General features: G+C 43.1%; 1 protein-coding gene across 1 annotated transcript; it reads right to left on the bottom strand.

Annotated features, from left to right (window-relative positions):
- Positions 1–255: 255 nt before the first annotated feature.
- LOC306927015 (myosin heavy chain, fast skeletal muscle-like) lies at positions 256–18,296 on the bottom strand (the record flags this gene model as incomplete). The annotated part of the gene is made up of 39 exons (XM_079506588.1): positions 18,075–18,296; positions 17,829–17,972; positions 17,405–17,561; positions 17,279–17,306; positions 17,085–17,193; positions 16,863–16,955; positions 16,705–16,768; positions 16,453–16,551; positions 15,488–15,591; positions 14,853–14,991; positions 14,195–14,313; positions 13,291–13,440; positions 13,016–13,186; positions 11,622–11,925; positions 10,319–10,383; positions 9,947–10,034; positions 9,739–9,856; positions 9,494–9,617; positions 9,264–9,400; positions 8,112–8,367; positions 7,148–7,390; positions 6,836–7,012; positions 6,598–6,743; positions 6,408–6,498; positions 5,927–6,316; positions 5,674–5,800; positions 5,391–5,509; positions 5,099–5,295; positions 4,693–4,876; positions 4,255–4,420; positions 3,996–4,120; positions 3,541–3,849; positions 2,859–3,062; positions 2,639–2,764; positions 1,979–2,149; positions 1,274–1,378; positions 1,095–1,190; positions 371–499; positions 256–276 (listed from the first exon to the last, which is right to left on the bottom strand). Exons 1-39 carry the CDS (start codon positions 18,282–18,284, stop codon positions 256–258), a joined length of 5,805 nt encoding a protein of 1,934 aa, XP_079362714.1. The 5' UTR covers positions 18,285–18,296.
- Between the last annotated feature and the right edge of the window lie 1,222 nt (positions 18,297–19,518).

Genomic DNA, 19,518 nt, shown 5'->3' with positions numbered 1-19,518 from the left:
TGCAAAGAGTGAATAAAATGGTATAGTGCATATGTACGTTGAACCCATGATTTCAAAACTCACGATAAAAAGTATTGACAACAAAATAACGTTTTTGCCACATTTATTGAATACAATGGTTCATATTTTACGACTGTGCACATGGTCCCTTGAATAAGAAACATAGTATTGACAACAAAATACTGTTTTTGCCACCTTCATTGAATACGATGGGTCATATTTTATGACGTTGTACGGTGACTTGAACTGGAGAACTTATTCAGCAGCATCTTTTCCCTGTAACAATAGGAACATAATGTTAGATATTCAACATGAATCTTTAGTTAAATCTTGGTTCAAGGATAATGAACCTTCAGTTATTGAACATTACCTTGGAGTCGCGACTCTTAGATCTCATCTTGTTGACCTGCGATTCAGCGATGTCGGCGCGCTCCTCAGCCTCTTCCAGCTCATGTTGGATCTTCCTAGACTTGGTCAGGTGAGAGTTGGCTGCTTCCTCCTGCAAAATGATAGAGACATGGTTCAAAGCTGCACTATTTGAAAAGAGCATCTTGCAATTATAGACACTTCCAGGAAATTATAATGTGTTTATGTGGCTAATACAGTAGCATGTTCATGAGTGCGTCGGCACCGTCTTGAATTAGCCTTGACAGGTTCTCATTGGAATGACACGATCATGGCTGCGTTCTTGTTCAGCACCCTGTGACCCCGAGCCAAATATTTCCACTTGCAGGGATTTTTTTTTTTAATGCTTTCTGTGGTCAATTTCGGAAATGTTTTTCCATTACACACACTGACTGCATGTGTCTGCAGCACGTGTGCATTGTGTAGCAGCATGCGTTCCCTTTCAGCATCCATGCAGTCACAGGCCTTCCACAACGCCCATGTGTGCTGTGTGCGCCCCATACAGCAGAAGCATGGCAAGCTAGAGAGATTCCATGTGCCGCTTGTGGAAAGCAGCAAGATGGACACTGAAGAATGCTCGGCTTATGCTGTTGGTCATATTGACATTGCATCATAACTGATTCCTATTATTCCTTTTAGTTAAACTATAACAACACTCACCACTAACTAACAATGTCTATTTGACTTACCGCTTCCTCGGCCTGTCTCTTGTAGCCCTTCACCTTCAGCTGCAGCTTGTCTACCAGATCCTGAAGCCTGGCCAGATTCTTCTTGTCCTCTTCAGTCTGAAGTGAGAGTGAATTTATAGCTGTCCATCTATTCATTTAGTCAGTGGCATGATGATGGTTATTTAAGTGATATAGCCTACCTGGTATGACAGCTCCTTCACTCTCCTCTCGTACTTGCGCACACCTTTAACAGCGTCTCCACTGCCTTTCTGTGCACCTTCAACCTCGGCCTCCAGTTCACGCACCTTCACAATGGAAACATACATTATGAAGAGATCTCTTCTTATTTCATTGACATATAAGTCGTGTTGACCCATTGAGACCTGAGAGCAGATTCTACACATCTTCACGTCTTCTAAATCATGACAGTAAAAAAAACAAAACTATTTCATGTCAAGGACCCCCTAGCCTGGAACTCACCTATGCTTTTTATGGCATAGGCAGCTCCCGGCAGGATCCGCCGGGAGAAACTATACGCAGCTGCGCGACATGAGACTAATTACTTAGAGCGACAGAGAGAGAGAGGAGAGGACTTTTTTTTTTCTCCCTGAAAAAAAAACGTCTGGGTTTCCGAGGCTAAGGACCCCCAGACATTTTCTGTATTTGGCCGCCGACCCCCATCTGAAAATATTATTGTTTCACAAAGTGAAATTGTGAAATACTATATATTCAAAGATTTGCACCTGTTTTTATGATACAAATAGCAGATCTACAAGCCCATGAGCTTGTATATTTGCTATTTTTCAATAGCTTAAGTTAAAAACAATAATGGTTAAAGTGTTTAAAAGCCAAGGTGACGCAGATGCGTTCCAGGTCTTAATGGGTTGAAGTAAACTACACCTTACCCTGCCCTCCAGTTTCTGGAGCTGCTTCTTGCCTCCCTTCATGGCCAGGTTCTCGGCCTCGTCGAGGCGGTGCTGCAGGTCCTTGACGGAGACCTCCAGGTTCTTCTTCATCCTCTCCAGGTGAGAGCTGGTGTCCTGCTCCTTCTTCAGCTCCTCGGCCATCATGGCCGCCTGGAAAGTCATCGTTGTTGTGAGATCAAATATACTTTATTGTCCCGCAAATGAAACAATGTCTTGGTCTCCTGCGTCATTCAACGCACGACAATGGCTCTTTAAAATCATGAAAGGTAATAAACAGATACATGTGTGATGTGTCATGAGACCAGAAGGAATCAAACCAGGTAATACAATCACAATATCTTAGTACTCATCATATTTAGTAGTAATTGTTGTTGCTATTAAATATCTTGATTGACTGAATATATTGTTGTACCAGTTCAGTCTGCACTGTAACATTCTGAACCATCTGCCTGAAGCCAGCACCTCATGTTCAGAATGTTCTTTTCCTGAGCACATTATGTTTGATACAAGTGCTGAAAATAGTGATATAGTTCATTCCCCCCCCTATGATTGTCATGGCTGTTTGAACAAGACCATGCATGCAATGCCATAAGGATGTCTAATTGTCCTGGTATAATGGACCTCTGGAATGGAACTTACATCAGTGATGGCCTTCTTTGCTTTCTCCTCAGCATTCCTTGCTTCTTGAACACTGTCGTCCACTTCACCTTGAACCTGGACCAGGTCGGTTTCAAGCTTCTTCTTGGTGTTCAAAAGGCTTGTGTTCTAAAATATAAATAATCGGATTAGCAATACAAGTATGCATGACTTGTACGTTAAATAATGTTGACAGTTTTTGTTTCTTCTCCAATTGACTTACCTGGGAGTGCAACAGTCCAGCGCGCTCACTGGCGTCCACCAGTTCCTGTTCAGCCACTTTGCGGCCTCTCTCCGTCTGTTCCAGAGCCACTCTCAGCTCCTCGATCTCCGCGACCATGAGGCCGTTCCTACGCTCCACCATGGCGCCTTGTTCCTTCACATCTTCCTGGCTTCTGAGAGCATCGTCAAGGTGCAGTTGGGCATCCTAAAAAAAAAGAGATCGCATATGAGAGAATCGTCAGAATGTTGTTCGGATCATAGACCGTGTCAAGCCCATTCTGCAGTGATTTCAAATCCGCCATATTTCTATCCGGTCCAGAAATGAATACTATATTGGCTGTAACCGCCGCGAGGGCGGGTCTTCACTCGGTAGAACCAGTAGAATTCATTTTAAAATTAACGTGACCATAATTTACTAAACGCATATCATGATGATTTTAAAAAATACTTTTGAAAAGGTTTACTAAGGTAATCAAGTGTAAAGTTCGCCCACAACCTCATTGAGATAATGTCTTGAAAAACAGTAGAAGACATCTGCTGGGCCATAAATAGGAACAGCAGCTTCAACGAGAAACCGGAAGTGGCTTCATTTCCAGGCAGCGAACGGATCTAGCCCCTTGGTTCAGATGTTCAGAGCAGTTCCGTTGATTGAATATGTGTCTAGTAACTAATATGTTTTGCACCTTAAGCTGTCCCTGGATGTTCCTCAGCTGCTTCTGGGCCTCAGCAGCCTGGCGGTTGGCGTGGCTCAGCTGAACCTCCATCTCGTTCAGGTCTCCCTCCATCTTCTTCTTGACCCTCAGGGCATCGTTTCTGCTCCTGACCTCAGCGTCCAGGGTGCCCTGCATGGAGTCGGTCACCCTCTGGCTGTTCCTCTTGATCTGCTCCATCTCTTCGTCCTTCTCTGCCAGCTTCCTGTCAACCTCACCCTTGATCTGGTTGAGCTCCAGCTGGACACGAAGAATCTTAGACTCCTCGTGCTCCAGAGTACCCTGAAATGAAATACAGGATCAAAAGGTTGTAGGACCTTTAATGTAACATCGATCATATACTGCTACGCTGTTTGAATATAAAACGTATTGAAAGAAATCTAACATATGGACAATTGCGTTGTTCATCTAGGACCTAAAAGTGTTACCTCAGCTTCCTCCAGGGCTGTCTGGATCTCTGCCTTCTCTGTCTCCACCTGCTTCTTTCCCTTCTCCAGCTCATGGATGCTCTTTCCAGTCTCACCGATCTGTTCGGTCAGGTCTGAGATCTCCTCTGCAAAATTATCAATGAACTTTCAGCGACTATTTTGTATTTGTGTTTGAATAAAGTTGTAGCCTGATCCATTTTGAACCTTAATTTAGTTATTCTTTAACTGTTATTTAAATAATGATGTAGAGGAAACTTACGTTGCAGGTTCTTGTTCTCACGCTTCATGGTCTCCAGTTGGTCCAGGGACTCCTCGTAGGAGTTCTTCATCTTAAACAACTCGGTGCCGAGAGAACGAGCCTCTTTTTGAGCTCCTTCCAACTCTGCATTGCCCTCTTCATGTTTCTGCTTCCATTCTGCCAAGACCTGCACAGCAGCCGTGATGAAATGTGTCATTTACCTCCACTTTCAGGAGGTGACAATTAAAATAATTCATGTCAAACCAATTCACGTTGCTTAGACAACAGTCTGAGTGGCATTAGTCCGACAACACCGCCGCTCCCGAGATGTGCTGCCAGTTACAACTAACCCATGGATTACTGTGAGGTTAGGTTTAGGTTTGGGTTTTGGGTAGAGTGTCGGACTCATGACTGTAGGTTAGTACGTCGGACCAAACACATGCAACCATGTCAAAGCACCTTATCGAAGTTCCTCTGTTTCTTGTCGAGGTTGGCGGCTAAACCGTTGGCCCTCTCCACGTCAATCATGAGGTCTTCCACTTCACCCTGGAGTCTCTGCTTGGTCTTCTCCAGAGAGGCACACTTGGAATTCACAGCCTCGATTTGCTCCTCAGCCTCCTGAAGACGCTGGGCGAGCTTCTTCCTGTTGATCACAAATCAAAGCATTGTGAGCAATATTTTGTATAGTGAGCGGTGTACAATGTTGTATAATTGTGTGCGTGTATGTATATATATATATATATATATATATATATATATGTTTTTTATTTTATTATTGATGTGCACTTGCCTACGCACCTGTTCCTAAGCCTACTCTAGGTGTGCGAAAGTCTTTATAGTGAGGAAAAAAACACTGATGACTTACTTAGCTTCCTCCAGCTCCTCTGTGCGTTGGACAGCATCAGTCTCATACTTGCTCCTCCACTGACACACCTCAGCGTTGGCCTTGGACATTCCACGCTGCAGCTCCGCCTTGGCCTCTTGCTCCTCTTCAAACTGCTCCCTCAGGAGGTCACAGTCATGGCGAGCTGACTGCACAGCGTGGGCGAGGGCGTTCTTTGCCTGGCAAAATAAATACAGCAAAATAATGTCAGCTGGATGATATTACAAAAAGATGGAATTAGGTCTGTTCGTAAAAAAAAGGCTATTCCTTATACCTTAACCTCCTCTTCAACGAGTCTCTTCAACTCCTCGATCTGCTGGGTAAAGGCCTGCTTGCCTCTGGTGAGCTGAGAGACCAGAGCTTCTTTCTCCTCAAGTTGACGAGCAAACTCACCTAGTTAGACATTTGAGTATTAGTTTCAAACATTAAATCATCTTTGATCAATACATACAATTCCTGAGATAGCCATTAGGATTAGTATCTGTAATTATGGAATTTGCTCAAGTGCCATTGACAAACCATGTAGGCTAGTAGACCTTACAATGATGAACATTTACCATTTTCCGTCAACAGTCTTGCTCTCTGAGCTCCAATATCATTGAGCTGGCGAACATTCTCATCAGTCTTGGCCTTGATTTCACTGAGTTGGTCCTCAAGGGTGCGGCACATCTTCTCAAGATTTCCCTGTTGATTATCATTGGACACATTCAATCACTGAAGTAACCTACAATGTATTCCTTCGTTTTTTTCCCCCTGATTGGTTCATTGAACGTATTTTGTCAAGAATTACACACAAGCACTCTATTCTACCTTTGCCTTAGCAACAGCTTCCATGTTGCTGGACAGGTCATCGATCTCCATCTTGTATTCACTCTTCTCCTTCTCCAGTTTCTGCTTGACACGCTGGAGGTTGTCGATCTGCTCGCCCAGCTCTGCGACGCTGTCCGCCTGCTTCTTACGGAGAGCAGAGGCGGTGGCCTCGTGCTGCAGGGTGGACTCTTCCAGGTCACGACGCAGCTTCTGGAACTCAGCCTCGCGCTTCTTGTTCATCTCGATCTGAGCGGCGGTGGCTCCTCCAGCCTCCTCAAGCCTCTCACTGATCTCTTCAAGTTCCCTGGAGAGATCAGCTCTCTGCTTCTCAACCTTGGCACGAGCGGCACGCTCTGCCTCGATCTCCTCCTCCAGTTCTTCAATACGAGCCTTTCAAATGAATGGACATATTAAAATCCTAATTTTCACTTACTTATCATCAATGATTTTAAATAAGTATAAATTATAATAAAATAAATACCTGGAGTTCTTTGATCTTCTTCTGCAGCTGAGCTCCCATAGATTGCTCATCCTCAATCTTACTCAGAAGCTGTGATACTTCAAAGTCCTTCCTGTGGTATACATACAGTACATCATATGTTAGTGGTAGTTTTTATCCATGGCATTATTATTATTATTATTGTTGTTATTATTATTGTGGTCCACATTACTTCTTTATCTTCTCATCAGACTGCTGCTTGTCATTCTCCAGATCCATGATGGCTTCCTGGGCCAGTTTCAGATCACCCTCCAGCTTTCTCTTGGTTCTCTCGAGGTCCATGCGGAGCTTCTTCTCTTGCTCCAGAGAACCCTCCAACTGCACAACAATATAGTTTTCGTATTTTTCAGTAAGAAAATAAACGTACCGTATTCAAGTTTCAAAACATCCAATTGACTTGATGAACTCACGTCGTCAACTTGCTGTTCCAGCTTGGTCTTGGCCTTGGTCAGAGTGTTGACTTTGTCTTCCTCTGCCTGCAGGTCATCCAGTGTCTGCTGATGGGCCTCTTGGAGCGCCTTCTTCTCCTTGGTCAGCTTAGCAAGACCTTCATCTTGAGAGGCCATCTCCTCAGTCAGGTTCTTCACCTAAATAAGCAGAACGAATGGATCAATATTGTTCTAGAACTTGATAAGACCGCAACGCTAGAAGAGTGTATAATCGTGAATGGATCATTATTGTTCAATAACTTAATAAGACGGCTACAGCGTATGATCATGAACCTTGTTTTCAGTGGCGTGTTTCTCCTTCTCCACTTTGGCCAAGGTGAGCTCCAGGTCGTCAATGTCCTTCTTGAGCTCAGAGCATTCGTCCTCCAGCTTCCTCTTCTTGGCAGTAAGCTCTGCGTTAATCTCCTCCTCGTCCTCCAGTCTCTCGGTCGTCTCTTTGAGCTTTGCCTCCAGCTGGATCTTACTTTTAATGAGACCCTCACATCTCTCCTCAGCATCATTCAGAGCCTCGTCTCCCTGGTTGTCAATGAAAGAGATAAGTGAGGAAACGTGTCAGCATTTGTTCTGGGTGAGATTTCGCTCCTATGCCACTTGAATGTGGAACGCCCTACTAACGGCCATTAAGAAATGTGAATCCCTAGACCCTAGTCTAGCACTTACGGGCGGCTGCAATTCGAAACTGGCGCCTGTAAAATAAAATTCCCCCCCTTTTTTCCCCATACTGTACACGTTTTGTATATTTCCTAGTGTATTTTGTTGAATTGAAATGGAGGTCCCTGATGTAAACAAGTCTTGCTTGTACCCATTCTACAAACAGTGAATACAAATTTCAATCAAAGATATATGAGTATATTTGTTTTGCAGCTGCTTCCATGGGGGACACCTTCCTCCACAAGGGACACTAACAGAGCTGAACAAGCTTGTGAAAAAGGCAGGCTCTATCATTGTAAGAGCCTGGACGGTACAGAGGTGAGGACAAGGAAGAAGCTGGAGGCTATCAACCTCCAGCAGTGGCATATGCAGCAGATTCACCCTCCCCACAGAAGAACCACACATTGGGTCCGGCCTTTGTGCTGCTAGCCATGTAGCCATACATACAATGATGCCAACAGCCGTTGGACCCACCAGGCATTCTCTGCCATGGTCTACATCTACATTAGATAAAATATACAAGGTCAGATGATAAACAATATGAAATATTATTAGCAACATTCCCTGTACAAGTGTAGGTACTTACTGATGACGCTGCCGTTGAAAGGGCATTCTTCTCCTGCGTTAGAGCAACCAACTTCTCTTCCAGGCTCTTCTTCGAGGCCAGAGCACTAGCCAGGTCTGTCGTCATCTTTTCGTAGTTCTCCTTCATCGCTGCGAGCTCCTTCTCAGTCTCAGCGCTCTGCAGAAGAGGCTTGATCTTGTAGTAGACCTTCATCCATGGCCAGTGTTTCACAGCGACGAACGAGCGGAGGTTGAACTGGATGGTGAAAACGGCATCTCTGTGGAAAACAGTTTCAGTGGATCATGATTGAGGGTTTCCACGTATTACGACTGCAGGCTCTGACTATAGTTACTATTATTGTGTCATAGTTACTTGCACAAGCAGAGCGCGCAAGTACTGCGATCGGTTGGGTATGTACAGTATGTATGTTGGGGTATGTATGTCGGTGTCCTCCAACAGCCATTCTTGGTGACATACGTAACTAAGGTATGTTTCAAGGTTGATTTAGAATAGCAGAGAGCTCTAGGACTCAGAGCAGCAGTCGTACCCAGACAGACAGCAGAGAACTCTATAGCACTCAGAGCAGCAGTCCTACCCAGACAGACAGCAGAGAGCTCTAGGACTCAGAGCAGCAGTCGTACCCAGACAGATAGCAGAGAGGTCTAGGACTTGGACATGGCCTACTTGTGTGCAAGGCGAAAGTTGGCATCTCGAGAGTGTTACTAATGTTGTCGTTATTATTGCTGTTTGTATAATCTTTGTTGCCCTGTGTCGTGGCAAGGTAAATGCAGATGGCCGCCCACCCAAGAGCCTGTTTTCTTATTTTCCTTGCCACCGTCACCAAAAGCTTGCTGGCAATTTCTACCGGGGTAGAGTGGCTGGTAGAGCAGCCGGATGAGAACCGTGAGGTACCCAGTTCGAAACCAGGCTCCCGCAGAGTTAGTGTTGAAGTGTCCTTGAGCAAGACTCTGAACCCCTAATTGTCCCCGATGTGCAGGTTGGTGCCTTGCATGGTTACCTCCGCCATCGCTATGTGAAGTGCTTTGGATAAAAGCGCTATATAAATGCACCATTTACCATTTGTAGTGATTTGACACTTTACATTTATTGTATTGAACAGCAATGACAAAGTTTGCTTATACAAATTGTACTCAATATTGAATCGATGCTTACCTTACCGCCGTCATCTTGACAAACGCCTTCCTCATGAGGTAAGCTCGTCCGAGAGCCTGAGTCATTGTGACCAGAGTGAACAGCTTCTCATCTCGCATCTCCTCCAGGGTACCCAGAAGACCAGCTTTGAAGAACACCTGAACACAATGTTACAAAACACTGTCACTAAACAACCATAACATCTTTAGTCCACTCGGGATAATGTTAAACCAGGTTCACAGTGTGTTCACCTTGGTGTGTCCAAATCTGTACTCATCAACAGGAACGTCAATGGACCCAAGCAGCTTCTCTGAAGCTTTCTTGTTGTCCATGAAGGCGCCATCGGGACACGCGCTGGCGTTCAGTACTTTGTACCTGTTTTTATAAAAGTTCATGGTCATTTTGCGCTGGCATTCTATATACTTTTCTAAAAGTTGATCATTTTGCATTGACTATGTTTGGAAATAAAAGCTGCTGGGGGAAAAGGAATGAATACCTCTGCTTGAAGTCAGCGTATGGGATTCTGCTGGGGAAGCCCTTTCTACAGATCCTGATGCCCTCCAGCACACCGTTACACCTCAGCTGGTGGATGACCAGGAAGTTCTCCATCAGGCCTGTACAGATGTTGCTTCATTATTAGAAGAACAAACTCTGGCCAAAGTTGCATTAAATGATAGTTTATCATTTTTATTTTCAGTGTTTACCTGGACACTTGGACTCGTTGGGAATCAGGCAACGCACAAAGTGAGGATGAGTTGCCCTCAGGTTGGTCATCAGCATCCCCAAGTTTGCCTATTGAGACATAAAACAGCCAATTATGTTTATTATTAGTAAAAAGTCATACAAAATTGTACTTTTTCCTCCGCTGCTATTATTTGAACTCTTTAGATACTAGTTTCTTTGCAGATTTAAAACATACATTAACCATTTAAGCCCTATTTTAAACTTCAGCCACAACAGAAATTGTTTAATTGTTAATTTTGTTTATTTCTTACATGGATATAATGTTGATAGTAATAATAATGCTTCACTCTTACAGGAATATAATGTTGATAATAATGAATACAAAATCTTACCCTGAATGCACTAGACACAGTCTGCATGGAACCACCCTTCTTCTTGCCTCCCTTCTTTGTATTATCTGTTTATATTTGTTAGAATCGTGAGTTATCATCATTAGTCATATACAGAATGCAAATTCCTCCCTAGTGTTCATAGTATTCATATAACAATACCCCCAGGCTCAGGTTGGGGGATAGAACACATATTATTATCCTATATTAAAACTCTATTTCTAAAACGGTTAGTCCCAATACTTGAATCTGATTGGCTGGGTTCCGTTGTAAATCTCACGATAATCGGGTGCAGTAGTTTAGTTTAGACAGTTTTTGGTTTAGACTATTCATTGGTTAAGTCCTACAACTACAACCTATCTCAAACCCTCACCCTAAACCTAACCTCCCACGGGGCAGCACACCTAAAACTAACCTTAACCCATGTCTGACCAATGACTAGTCTAAACTAAGTATGCACCCCCGATAATCCACACCTTCAATCACTTTATATAATTCCCAGCTGATCCCGCAGCTCTGCAGCTGAACTGGGGAAGGGGAGCACTTGATTGCCTTACACGCCCTGGCTGTGCGGGCGTCTAAGCACCGCCCGCGCTCATATGACTGTGAATGTGTGGCTCCGGGCGGCTTCGTAAAGACATCAAACGCCTCCTATTCCCCCGTCACAGAGACTGGAGTAAAAACAATGAAGTGTGGCTCGCTCTGGAAAAGCGTAGCTACTTTTGTGAATGTAATAGTTTTATGAGGTTAATATTACTATGTGTGTAACCATTTTAGAAAAGCAATAAGCCACACAAGGTCCCAGCTTACTGTGTCATTTATAATGGCTGACAGGGTCGGAGACCTTCCGCTACGCGTCGGGTCTCACTACACCTCTCAGCCATTATAAAATACCCGGTAACCTGAGACCTCTTGTGTGCTTTAATTAAAATTGCCTAGAGGGTGGGCTGGTGGGTGTGTTGGACGTCACAAACGTAACAGGCACACCGCTGCTCTGAACCGCACCCAACTTGTCACCAACACTGACCAGAGGTCTGCCATCAGAATAGCTGGCCGCTGGGTTCCACAGGCGCACTATTGCTCAGCCCCTTCTATGTTCCTATTGGCTGAGGTTTAAACAGCCATAGCTCCAGTTCCCCGCATGCTGCCCCAAACTTGGTAGGTGCGTCAATTAGGGACAGGCTGTAATTGCTTAAGCCCCGCCCCTCTGTGTTCCTACTGGCTGGCCTTTAAAGTAAACAACCATAATAACATGGAAACAGTTCCCAGCATCCCAGAAGACATTACAATATATTAATAAACATACCTTCAGGCTCAGGTGGGGGATAGAACACAGCCAGCAGTTTAACTGAAGACTTCTGGAACAGCTGAATGACAGAGTCGTTAAGAGGATCTTTGTTCTTGTCCAGCCAGCCTGTGATGCTGTAGTCCACTGTTCCAGCGTAGTGGACCAGGGAGAAGTGAGCCTCGCCCTTGCCTTTGGCAGGCTTGGGCTTCTCAAAGGCCTTGTTCTTTCCCAGATGCGCTGTAATCAGCGCCTCGGCGAAGGATTTGTCTGTAGCCTTCGGGAACATGCACTGCTCTTCAAGGATGGAGAAGATGCCCAAGGGCTGTGTAAAGGAGACAAAAAAAGACACATCACCAAAAACAATATTAACATCATGTCCATTAAACTACAGTAAGTAGGTATGTAAGCCTTGCTGAGCAATGAGGTACATAGGGCAAGAGCCTATCTCTCTGTAGCATGAGGCAGCTTTGATGTACACCAGGGGGGCCAGAAAGGTAGATCACGATCTACCAGTAGATCACAAAGGCTGTGCAGGTAGATCACATGACATGCCCCTAAGGCCTAAATCATATTTAATTGAAATGTAAAGAATATATATAGATATTTTTGGCATCTACCACTTGAATTAAGGTGACTTGATTGATTGATATCAAAGAGGGGCCTGTCAGCTCAAACCAACAATGCAATATTTTGTTTTCAAGAGTGTTGCTGTGCACAAAGGTAGGTAGCATTAGAAATGTAATACAAAAAACCCTACCTACCGGTATTCCATTTCTCTCCATTTATTTCCCATTCCAAGTACATATAAGTCTATAATTATGTAACACTATAGCTCCGCTATTCCAAAGCCCCCTCAGATACACTATTTTCAGCAATGCAGAGGCAAGGAAGCAACCAGGTGCTCAGGAGGTGTGCAGGTATAAAAAAAATAAAAATAGTAAAAAGGTGCATCTGGGATCAATCGGGATAACACATCTATAGAACAAAGCGGAGATCCGGGCACGCTTAAAGGTTCAAAAGGAGGAAACCTTTATTCAACCGACATGTTTCGACCTATACAGTCTTCATCAGGGCTTTTCAGCAATGGTGTAATAATTCTTTAGGTGGGTAGACCTTGTTGAGCTGGTCATTTTGAAAGTAGCTCTCAAGTCAAAAAAAGTGTGGGCAGCCCTGATGTACACACACAACCCCTGGACATGACGCTAGTATGTCACAGGGACTTACCACAATCCAAACCCTTGATGCTGAGTGCCAAGCAGGGAGGCACTGGGTCCCATTTTTAGAGTCTTTGGTACGACCCGGCCGTGGATCGAACCCCCAACCTCCCAGTCTCAGGGCGGCCACTCAAACCAAAAGGCTACTGAGCTGGTGCAATTAAACCAATTAAACCAAAGTACAGAATAATTGTTTACCTTCTCAATCAGCTCAATGCAGACAGCCAAGTCCATGCCGAAGTCAACGAGATCCCAGGGAATTCCCTCTTTCATGTACTCTTCTTGTTCCAGAACAAACATGGTGTGGTTGAAAAACTGTTGCAGTTTCTCATTGGTGAAGTTGATGCACAGCTGCTCCAGGGTGTTGAACTGTGAGTGGAAATATCATTATTAGTCCAATCTCTTGTAATTGTGAAAATTACACAAAAATAATTAGGCCTATATTGTCCCACTTAAAACAAGTCCATGCTTACATCAAAGATCTCAAAACCGGCGATGTCCAGCACACCAATGTAGAAGTTTCTCTGCTGCTTGGTGTCCAGCATCTCGTTGATCCTGATGACCATCCAGAAGAACTCCTTCTCATAGATGGACTTGGCCAAGGCACCGACTGAGTTCATTACCTAAGGAAATAGGAACGTTAGTACGAGTGTGAATTACGCAATTTACAATTTAGACATTTATCAGATTAAATAATACATATAGTATAGTATACAGTAAATAATAAGGAAAACATGAGGTAGTAAAAAATGCATAGAAATTGTAATCGAGGAGCATAGGTAAACCAAGAATCATCAGTCTAAGTAGTATAATCTAAAAAAAAATCTATAATCTGCACATTGAAACTATACACACTTTTGGGCAGGGGTTCTCAACGTTTTTGGCCGGGGACCCCCGGAAATGCTTTGGCAATGTCTCGGGACCCCCGCCCCGCCCCCTCCCAACCCTCAATATAAATGGACTGCTACAATAACCTTAATAATAGAGACAATACACCATAAATAAATACTGAAACCAGATATAATCATTAGGGGAGGTGTATGCATGTACTATGTGTACTATATGTAAACTCTTCATTTCCACTTTCCAGCCAGTAAAAAGAATAATTTGGGGACCCCCCCAAAATAATTTGGTGACCCCCCCCGAGGGGTCGCGACCCACGGGTTGAGAACCCCTGCTATAGGGTGCCAGGTCAAATTAACCTTATATCGTTCTACATAACACGCTATCTAAATTGCAATTTAGCATTTTTATAAACCGGCAAGGTTGTCAAGGCTAGGGCAAGTGCTACGGCAAGTGATATGGGCCTAATAGTGGAGTCTGAAGATGATTTATGTATGAAATCAGAACATGGAAATCATGCAACTTTATATTCACCTGTGGCACAGTTTGTCCTTTCGTGACATACTCGTTTCCCACTTTCACTCTGGGGTAACAATATGCCTTAAGCATCTCTGCTGAGTTTATGCCCAACAGGTAGGCAATCTTGTCAGCCTCTGAAATGTTCATGCAATTTGAAATTTACATTTTAGGCATTAATCCAGAGAGCGATTTACAGTAAGCACGAAATCATCAAATGCATTAACCAAATAAGCATCAGTCTAGACTCTAAACAGTATAATTTATGTAATCATAATAATAATATAAATATATTTAAAATAGAGTCGCGAGGAATCCACTGGGAACTGAATTCCGTCTTTTTTTTTTTTTTTTTTAAGATATTTTTTGCGGCTTACGCCTTTTATTGGTTTTTGAAGGGACAGACAGTAGGCTGACAGGAAACGGGAGAGAGATGGGGGAAGACATGCAGTAAAGGCCGTGTCGGGCTCGGGAGTCGAACCCGCGGCACACTGCGACTGGATTACCAGTCGGGTGCCCAGACGGTTACGCCACCGCCTGGGCTGAATTCCGTCTTTTATTCATATATTTATATACTATATTTATATTCCATATTGTATAACTGACCAAAAGCTACTACTTCTACTAGTACTACTACTACAAATAATAATACTAATATAAATAAAGACCAGCTCACCCTCTGTGCCCTCTGGTTCGGCCTGTTCCTCACGCTGCTTCTGTTTGAACTTCATGACTCCGTGGTGCATCACTGCACCGGTGAACTTGTAGATCAGCTGTTTCTCCTCACCGTTGAAGCCCAGGATGTCGATAGCTTCCTGATGTCAATAAGCAGAGAAGATGCGTTCAAAAGATTGAGATTATTTAATCATTAGATTAGCAAACATCTTTTAAAACGGTGTACAACTCAACTGTAAACAAAGCAATATACAGTTGATGCAGCAATCTGCACATTTCTAAAGTGGAGAACTTTTTCAACTTTTTTTTTTCAACCTGCACTGCATCAAGTAATCAACAAATACTATACTATAATAATTGTCAAGCATTGGCCAAATTGACAAATATTACCTAAGAAATAGGAAAAACATGTGAACACATGCAGATCGGCTATTTTCACAATATGTAGGCCTATCTGTGAAACTGAGTCAACTCTTACAATTCCAAGTTCAGTTAAAGTAGGGTTATTTGGGGGCGGGGTCACAGCCTAACAGCGTTGAGAAGCACCGCTTTAGTGAATACATTTTGCAGAGCAACTGACTGCAGTCCACATGAGTACAAGTATAAGAAAGTGTTTTTAAAATAATGTCCACTCACGTCAGTAGCCTCGAGCTCCGCCTTGTCGTCAATGCTGGCCACAGTGATCACACCCATGCTGATCAGTGGGAAGTCGTAGGGGTTGGAGGAGATCAGGCACATTTCTGAAAAGGGATTTAAAATGTTTTTTTTTCCGGGCGGCAGTGGCTCAGGAGCAGGGTAACAGGTACGCCCAGGTCGCCCCTTTTCCATCTCGCCCCACTACTCTACCTAGCTGTAAATAACAAACATAATTCATGTTTGTGATTATTTAAAAGGTATTATCATATTAATTTATCATTGTTAAGTTCACTCTGTATAGTATAGAGATCGACTACTATGCAATCAAATAAATCTGTATACAAGATCATTTCAGATTTCAGAGAGGGAGGGAAATACTAAATTAACTGTTAACTACATTAAACAAATTTGCGGGGGCGAGTTGGTAAAGGGGCGAGCAGTCTCGTATTCAGGAGCAGCCGGATCATCCGGATGGGAATTAACACTAAAAGTGACAAGTCAACTCGCGGGAATTCAGGCTATTCCGAACAGGTGGGTTTTAAGGGTGGTATTGAAGGTAGGGAGGGAGGGAGGGAGGGGGCATCTCTGATGCATTTGGGGAGTGCATTCCAGAGTGCAGGGCATGCATGCAGCCACAGAGAAGGTCTTGTTGCCCCATGATTGGAGCCTGATCTTTTTGGGGACCTCCAAACTCACTCGCCCTGAGGGCACGGGGTGGGACACGAGGCTCAAGGAGGGCTGAGAGCTGTGTGTGTGACTGTGTGTGTGTGTGTGGGGGGGGGGGGGGGCAAGGCAGCTTCAGTGCCTTGTAGGTGGTGAGGAGAATTCTGAGGTGACAGGCAGCCAGTGGAGGTCGTGAAGGACTGGTGTGATGTGATCTTTGGAGTGGGTGGTGGTGGTGGTGAGCAGGCGGGCAGCTGAGTTTTGAACAGTTTTGCACTGCATCGTCAGTAAAAAACACTTACCAACAATCTCAGGTTTGTGGTTGGTCATCATCTGGAAAAAGATGTGGTAACCTCTCTCTGCAGCAAGCTGGTACGTCACTCTGGACTTCTCCAGCAGATCTGCATGGGTTGTACATAACTCATAATAATACTAATAACAATGATACTACTACTGACTAATTACTACTACTACTACTAATAATAATAATAATAATAATAATAATCTTCAAATTAAGGCATATATAATTTTGAATCTGTGAACTTCATACTTACATGTCTCAATATCAGCACTGGCCAGTTTACCCGATGTGCCGAAATGGATTCTGATGAATTTACCCTGTTTGATATACAGTAGCACAATTAGTTGCATTGCTCTACATTGTGTAATTATTGCAGGTTTTCTCATGATATGTCATTATTGTTACACTTACAAAGCGAGAGGAGTTGTCATTCCTCACAGTCTTGGCATTACCATAGGACTCCAGCAAAGGATTGGCTGCAATAATCTGATCCTCCAGTGACCCCTAGAATGTTTTAGACATCGCCCAGTTTGGTCAGAATTGTTTTAAACTGAATTGCTATATTGCATATAAAAGCTTTTATGTTCAAAACATGTATTTGTTAAAGTTCAGAATATATCATATAGGCTCTACCTTGATTTTACCGCTATCGGCTGCCGATTTTTCTCCACCGGAACTAGCTGTTGCAAAGTACTGGATGACACGCTTGGTGTTCACAGTCTTTCCAGCACCGGATTCTCCACTGGTTAGAAGATAATGCAATTAGTGAATGTGTGTACAAACCTACAAGGGCCTTGTTTTAATGCCTAGAGATGATGCAAACTTACGTGATCAGGACAGACTGGTTCTCTTTATCTGTAAATTGTAAAGCACACTTTTAGTCATGGATATACAGCTCAAAACCACTATAGTTTAATATTTTTTGACATTGTCCTATCTAGTACTGTACGTACCCATCAGCATGAACTGATAGGCGTTGTCAGAGACAGAGTAGATGTGGGGTGGAGCCTCAATACGCTTCTTGCCCCTGTAGGCATTTACAACCTCCTGCTCGTACACTGGGAGCCACTTGTAGGGGTTCACAGTTGCACAGAACAAGCCGGAGTAGGTCTGAAGGCGAGAAGAGAGAGAACATTAACATCATGCGACATAGCACTGACTTGTATCTGGGACAACGGATCACTAGAGCTGGGATTATTCAGTAACGAGTTGCGAACTTGTGGCCATGAGCAATAAGCCATTTTCTTTGGTTAAAAACAGTGTTAAAAAGCTCTAAATTGTGATAGTACTCCATTGCTATGGAGTGCTTGTTCAGTAATCGGAGTCCCCAGGTCACTCCATGTGCAATTTATTTTCTCAGCGCGTAAACCACCTTACATAGATCATCCATGCTGCATAACGCTCTTTGAGGTTATACAGGACGGTGGCTTCACTGAGGTGGGTCATCATGGCCATGTCCTCAATCTTGTCATACTTGGGAGGGTTCATAGGGTGGACGTCTGCCTCAGGCACAGTTCTTTCCTAATAAAAATAAATACATAAAATAAAATAAAAAAACACTCCAGAATGCGTTATGATTACAGTAGTACTGTGCCACTGTTTGATTGTAGAATACCAGCTCACCTCCTTCTTTTCACCAAGCAACTCCACAGTGACTTTGGCACCGTCCTTACTGATAATCTTACACTTGAGGTACAGCTCTCCCTTGTCAGCCACATATGCTGCCGTTTTGGCATCAAAGGGCGCCGACTGAGACTCCATTCTCTCCCTCTCTGGTTTACGGAGATATATGGCGGCCTTGCCGTACTGCTCCATCTCTGCGTCCGTACTCATGGTGGCGGCTTTCTGTCGACGGACAAATAGATGGTGTTGATGCCTTTTTCTGACTTGAGATCGAAGCAGATAATAATTTCTATAGGACTACAGCATGTTGGACTATTATTGTTGTTATAGCTTATTGTAGGTTTAATAGAAATATTATGAACACTCACTTTTCCCTTCTACCAGTAGAAATGGAACCTCGTGTGCAACCCCTAAGTGTGAGGGGGAAAAACAAATACTTTTAGGACATCATGATACACTTAATACAATTTTTAGCCATGAATTAAATTGGATTATAATGAATTGTTATTCATGTTCATTCTTGTCAAACACCACTTTCTAAGAGAGACATTTTGAAATGTCTCTTTAGTTCCACATCTGAAAAGAGGAACATTTCAATATTATTTGCATTTTTGTTTTTTGTTGTAAATTCATTCATTACAGCCATGTTTCTATTATTTTCTTTGTACTGAAGCAATGCTAGATTTTATTTTCTTACACTTCTTAAACTACAATTCCATTGGATGAATTAAGGTTACATTCAGAGGTGGGTAGATTAGCCAAGCTGTACTCAAGTTAAAAAAAATCACACCCGTGTGAACTGAGTGGTGTAAGGTTTTATATAGCATGATCAGCTGTGGTCTGACGTAATGTCTGACGTAATGAAATCACACCCGGGTGAACTGAGTGACCACTTTCCTAGATCTAGGCTATAACACAAAGAAATCACCTGGATGTGATTTCACAACTGGCTTTTTTTGCGCAGAGAAAATGACCACGGTTGCTACGGTCATCCAGTTCACCCGGGTGTGATTTAATTACGTCAGAAATTATTTTGAACATAGCAACCATGGTCATTTTTTTATGCACACAAAAGCCAGTTGTAGGAGTGGTTTACACCACTCAAAAAACATATAGATATTGTTGCTTTAAAATATGAATATCTCTCTAGTAGATAGTAGTAATAGTACTCACTAATAAATAAATAATTAGAAATCGCTTGATTACGAGTAGGAAATGTAAAAACACATGCATTTAAATTATCATAGCATAATTGAAATGTCTAAATAGAAATAAACGAACAAAAGCAAATTCCAATATGCCTAAAACAATATCACTTTAAATACAAACACACAATCAATGATTTAAATATGTGTACAATGTAACATAAATTATTCTGTGAGTGTGTGTGTGTGTGTGTGTGTGTGTGTGTGCGTGCGTCGTGTGTGTGCGTGTAATCTTGGAT

The sequence above is a fragment of the Electrona antarctica genome, assembly GCF_951216825.1.
Source record: "Electrona antarctica genome assembly, chromosome: 7".
In the NCBI taxonomy this organism is placed as follows: domain Eukaryota; kingdom Metazoa; phylum Chordata; class Actinopteri; order Myctophiformes; family Myctophidae; genus Electrona; species Electrona antarctica.
Note: the sequence above shows the minus strand (reverse complement) of the source record. Positions and strands in the feature narration are given on the sequence as shown.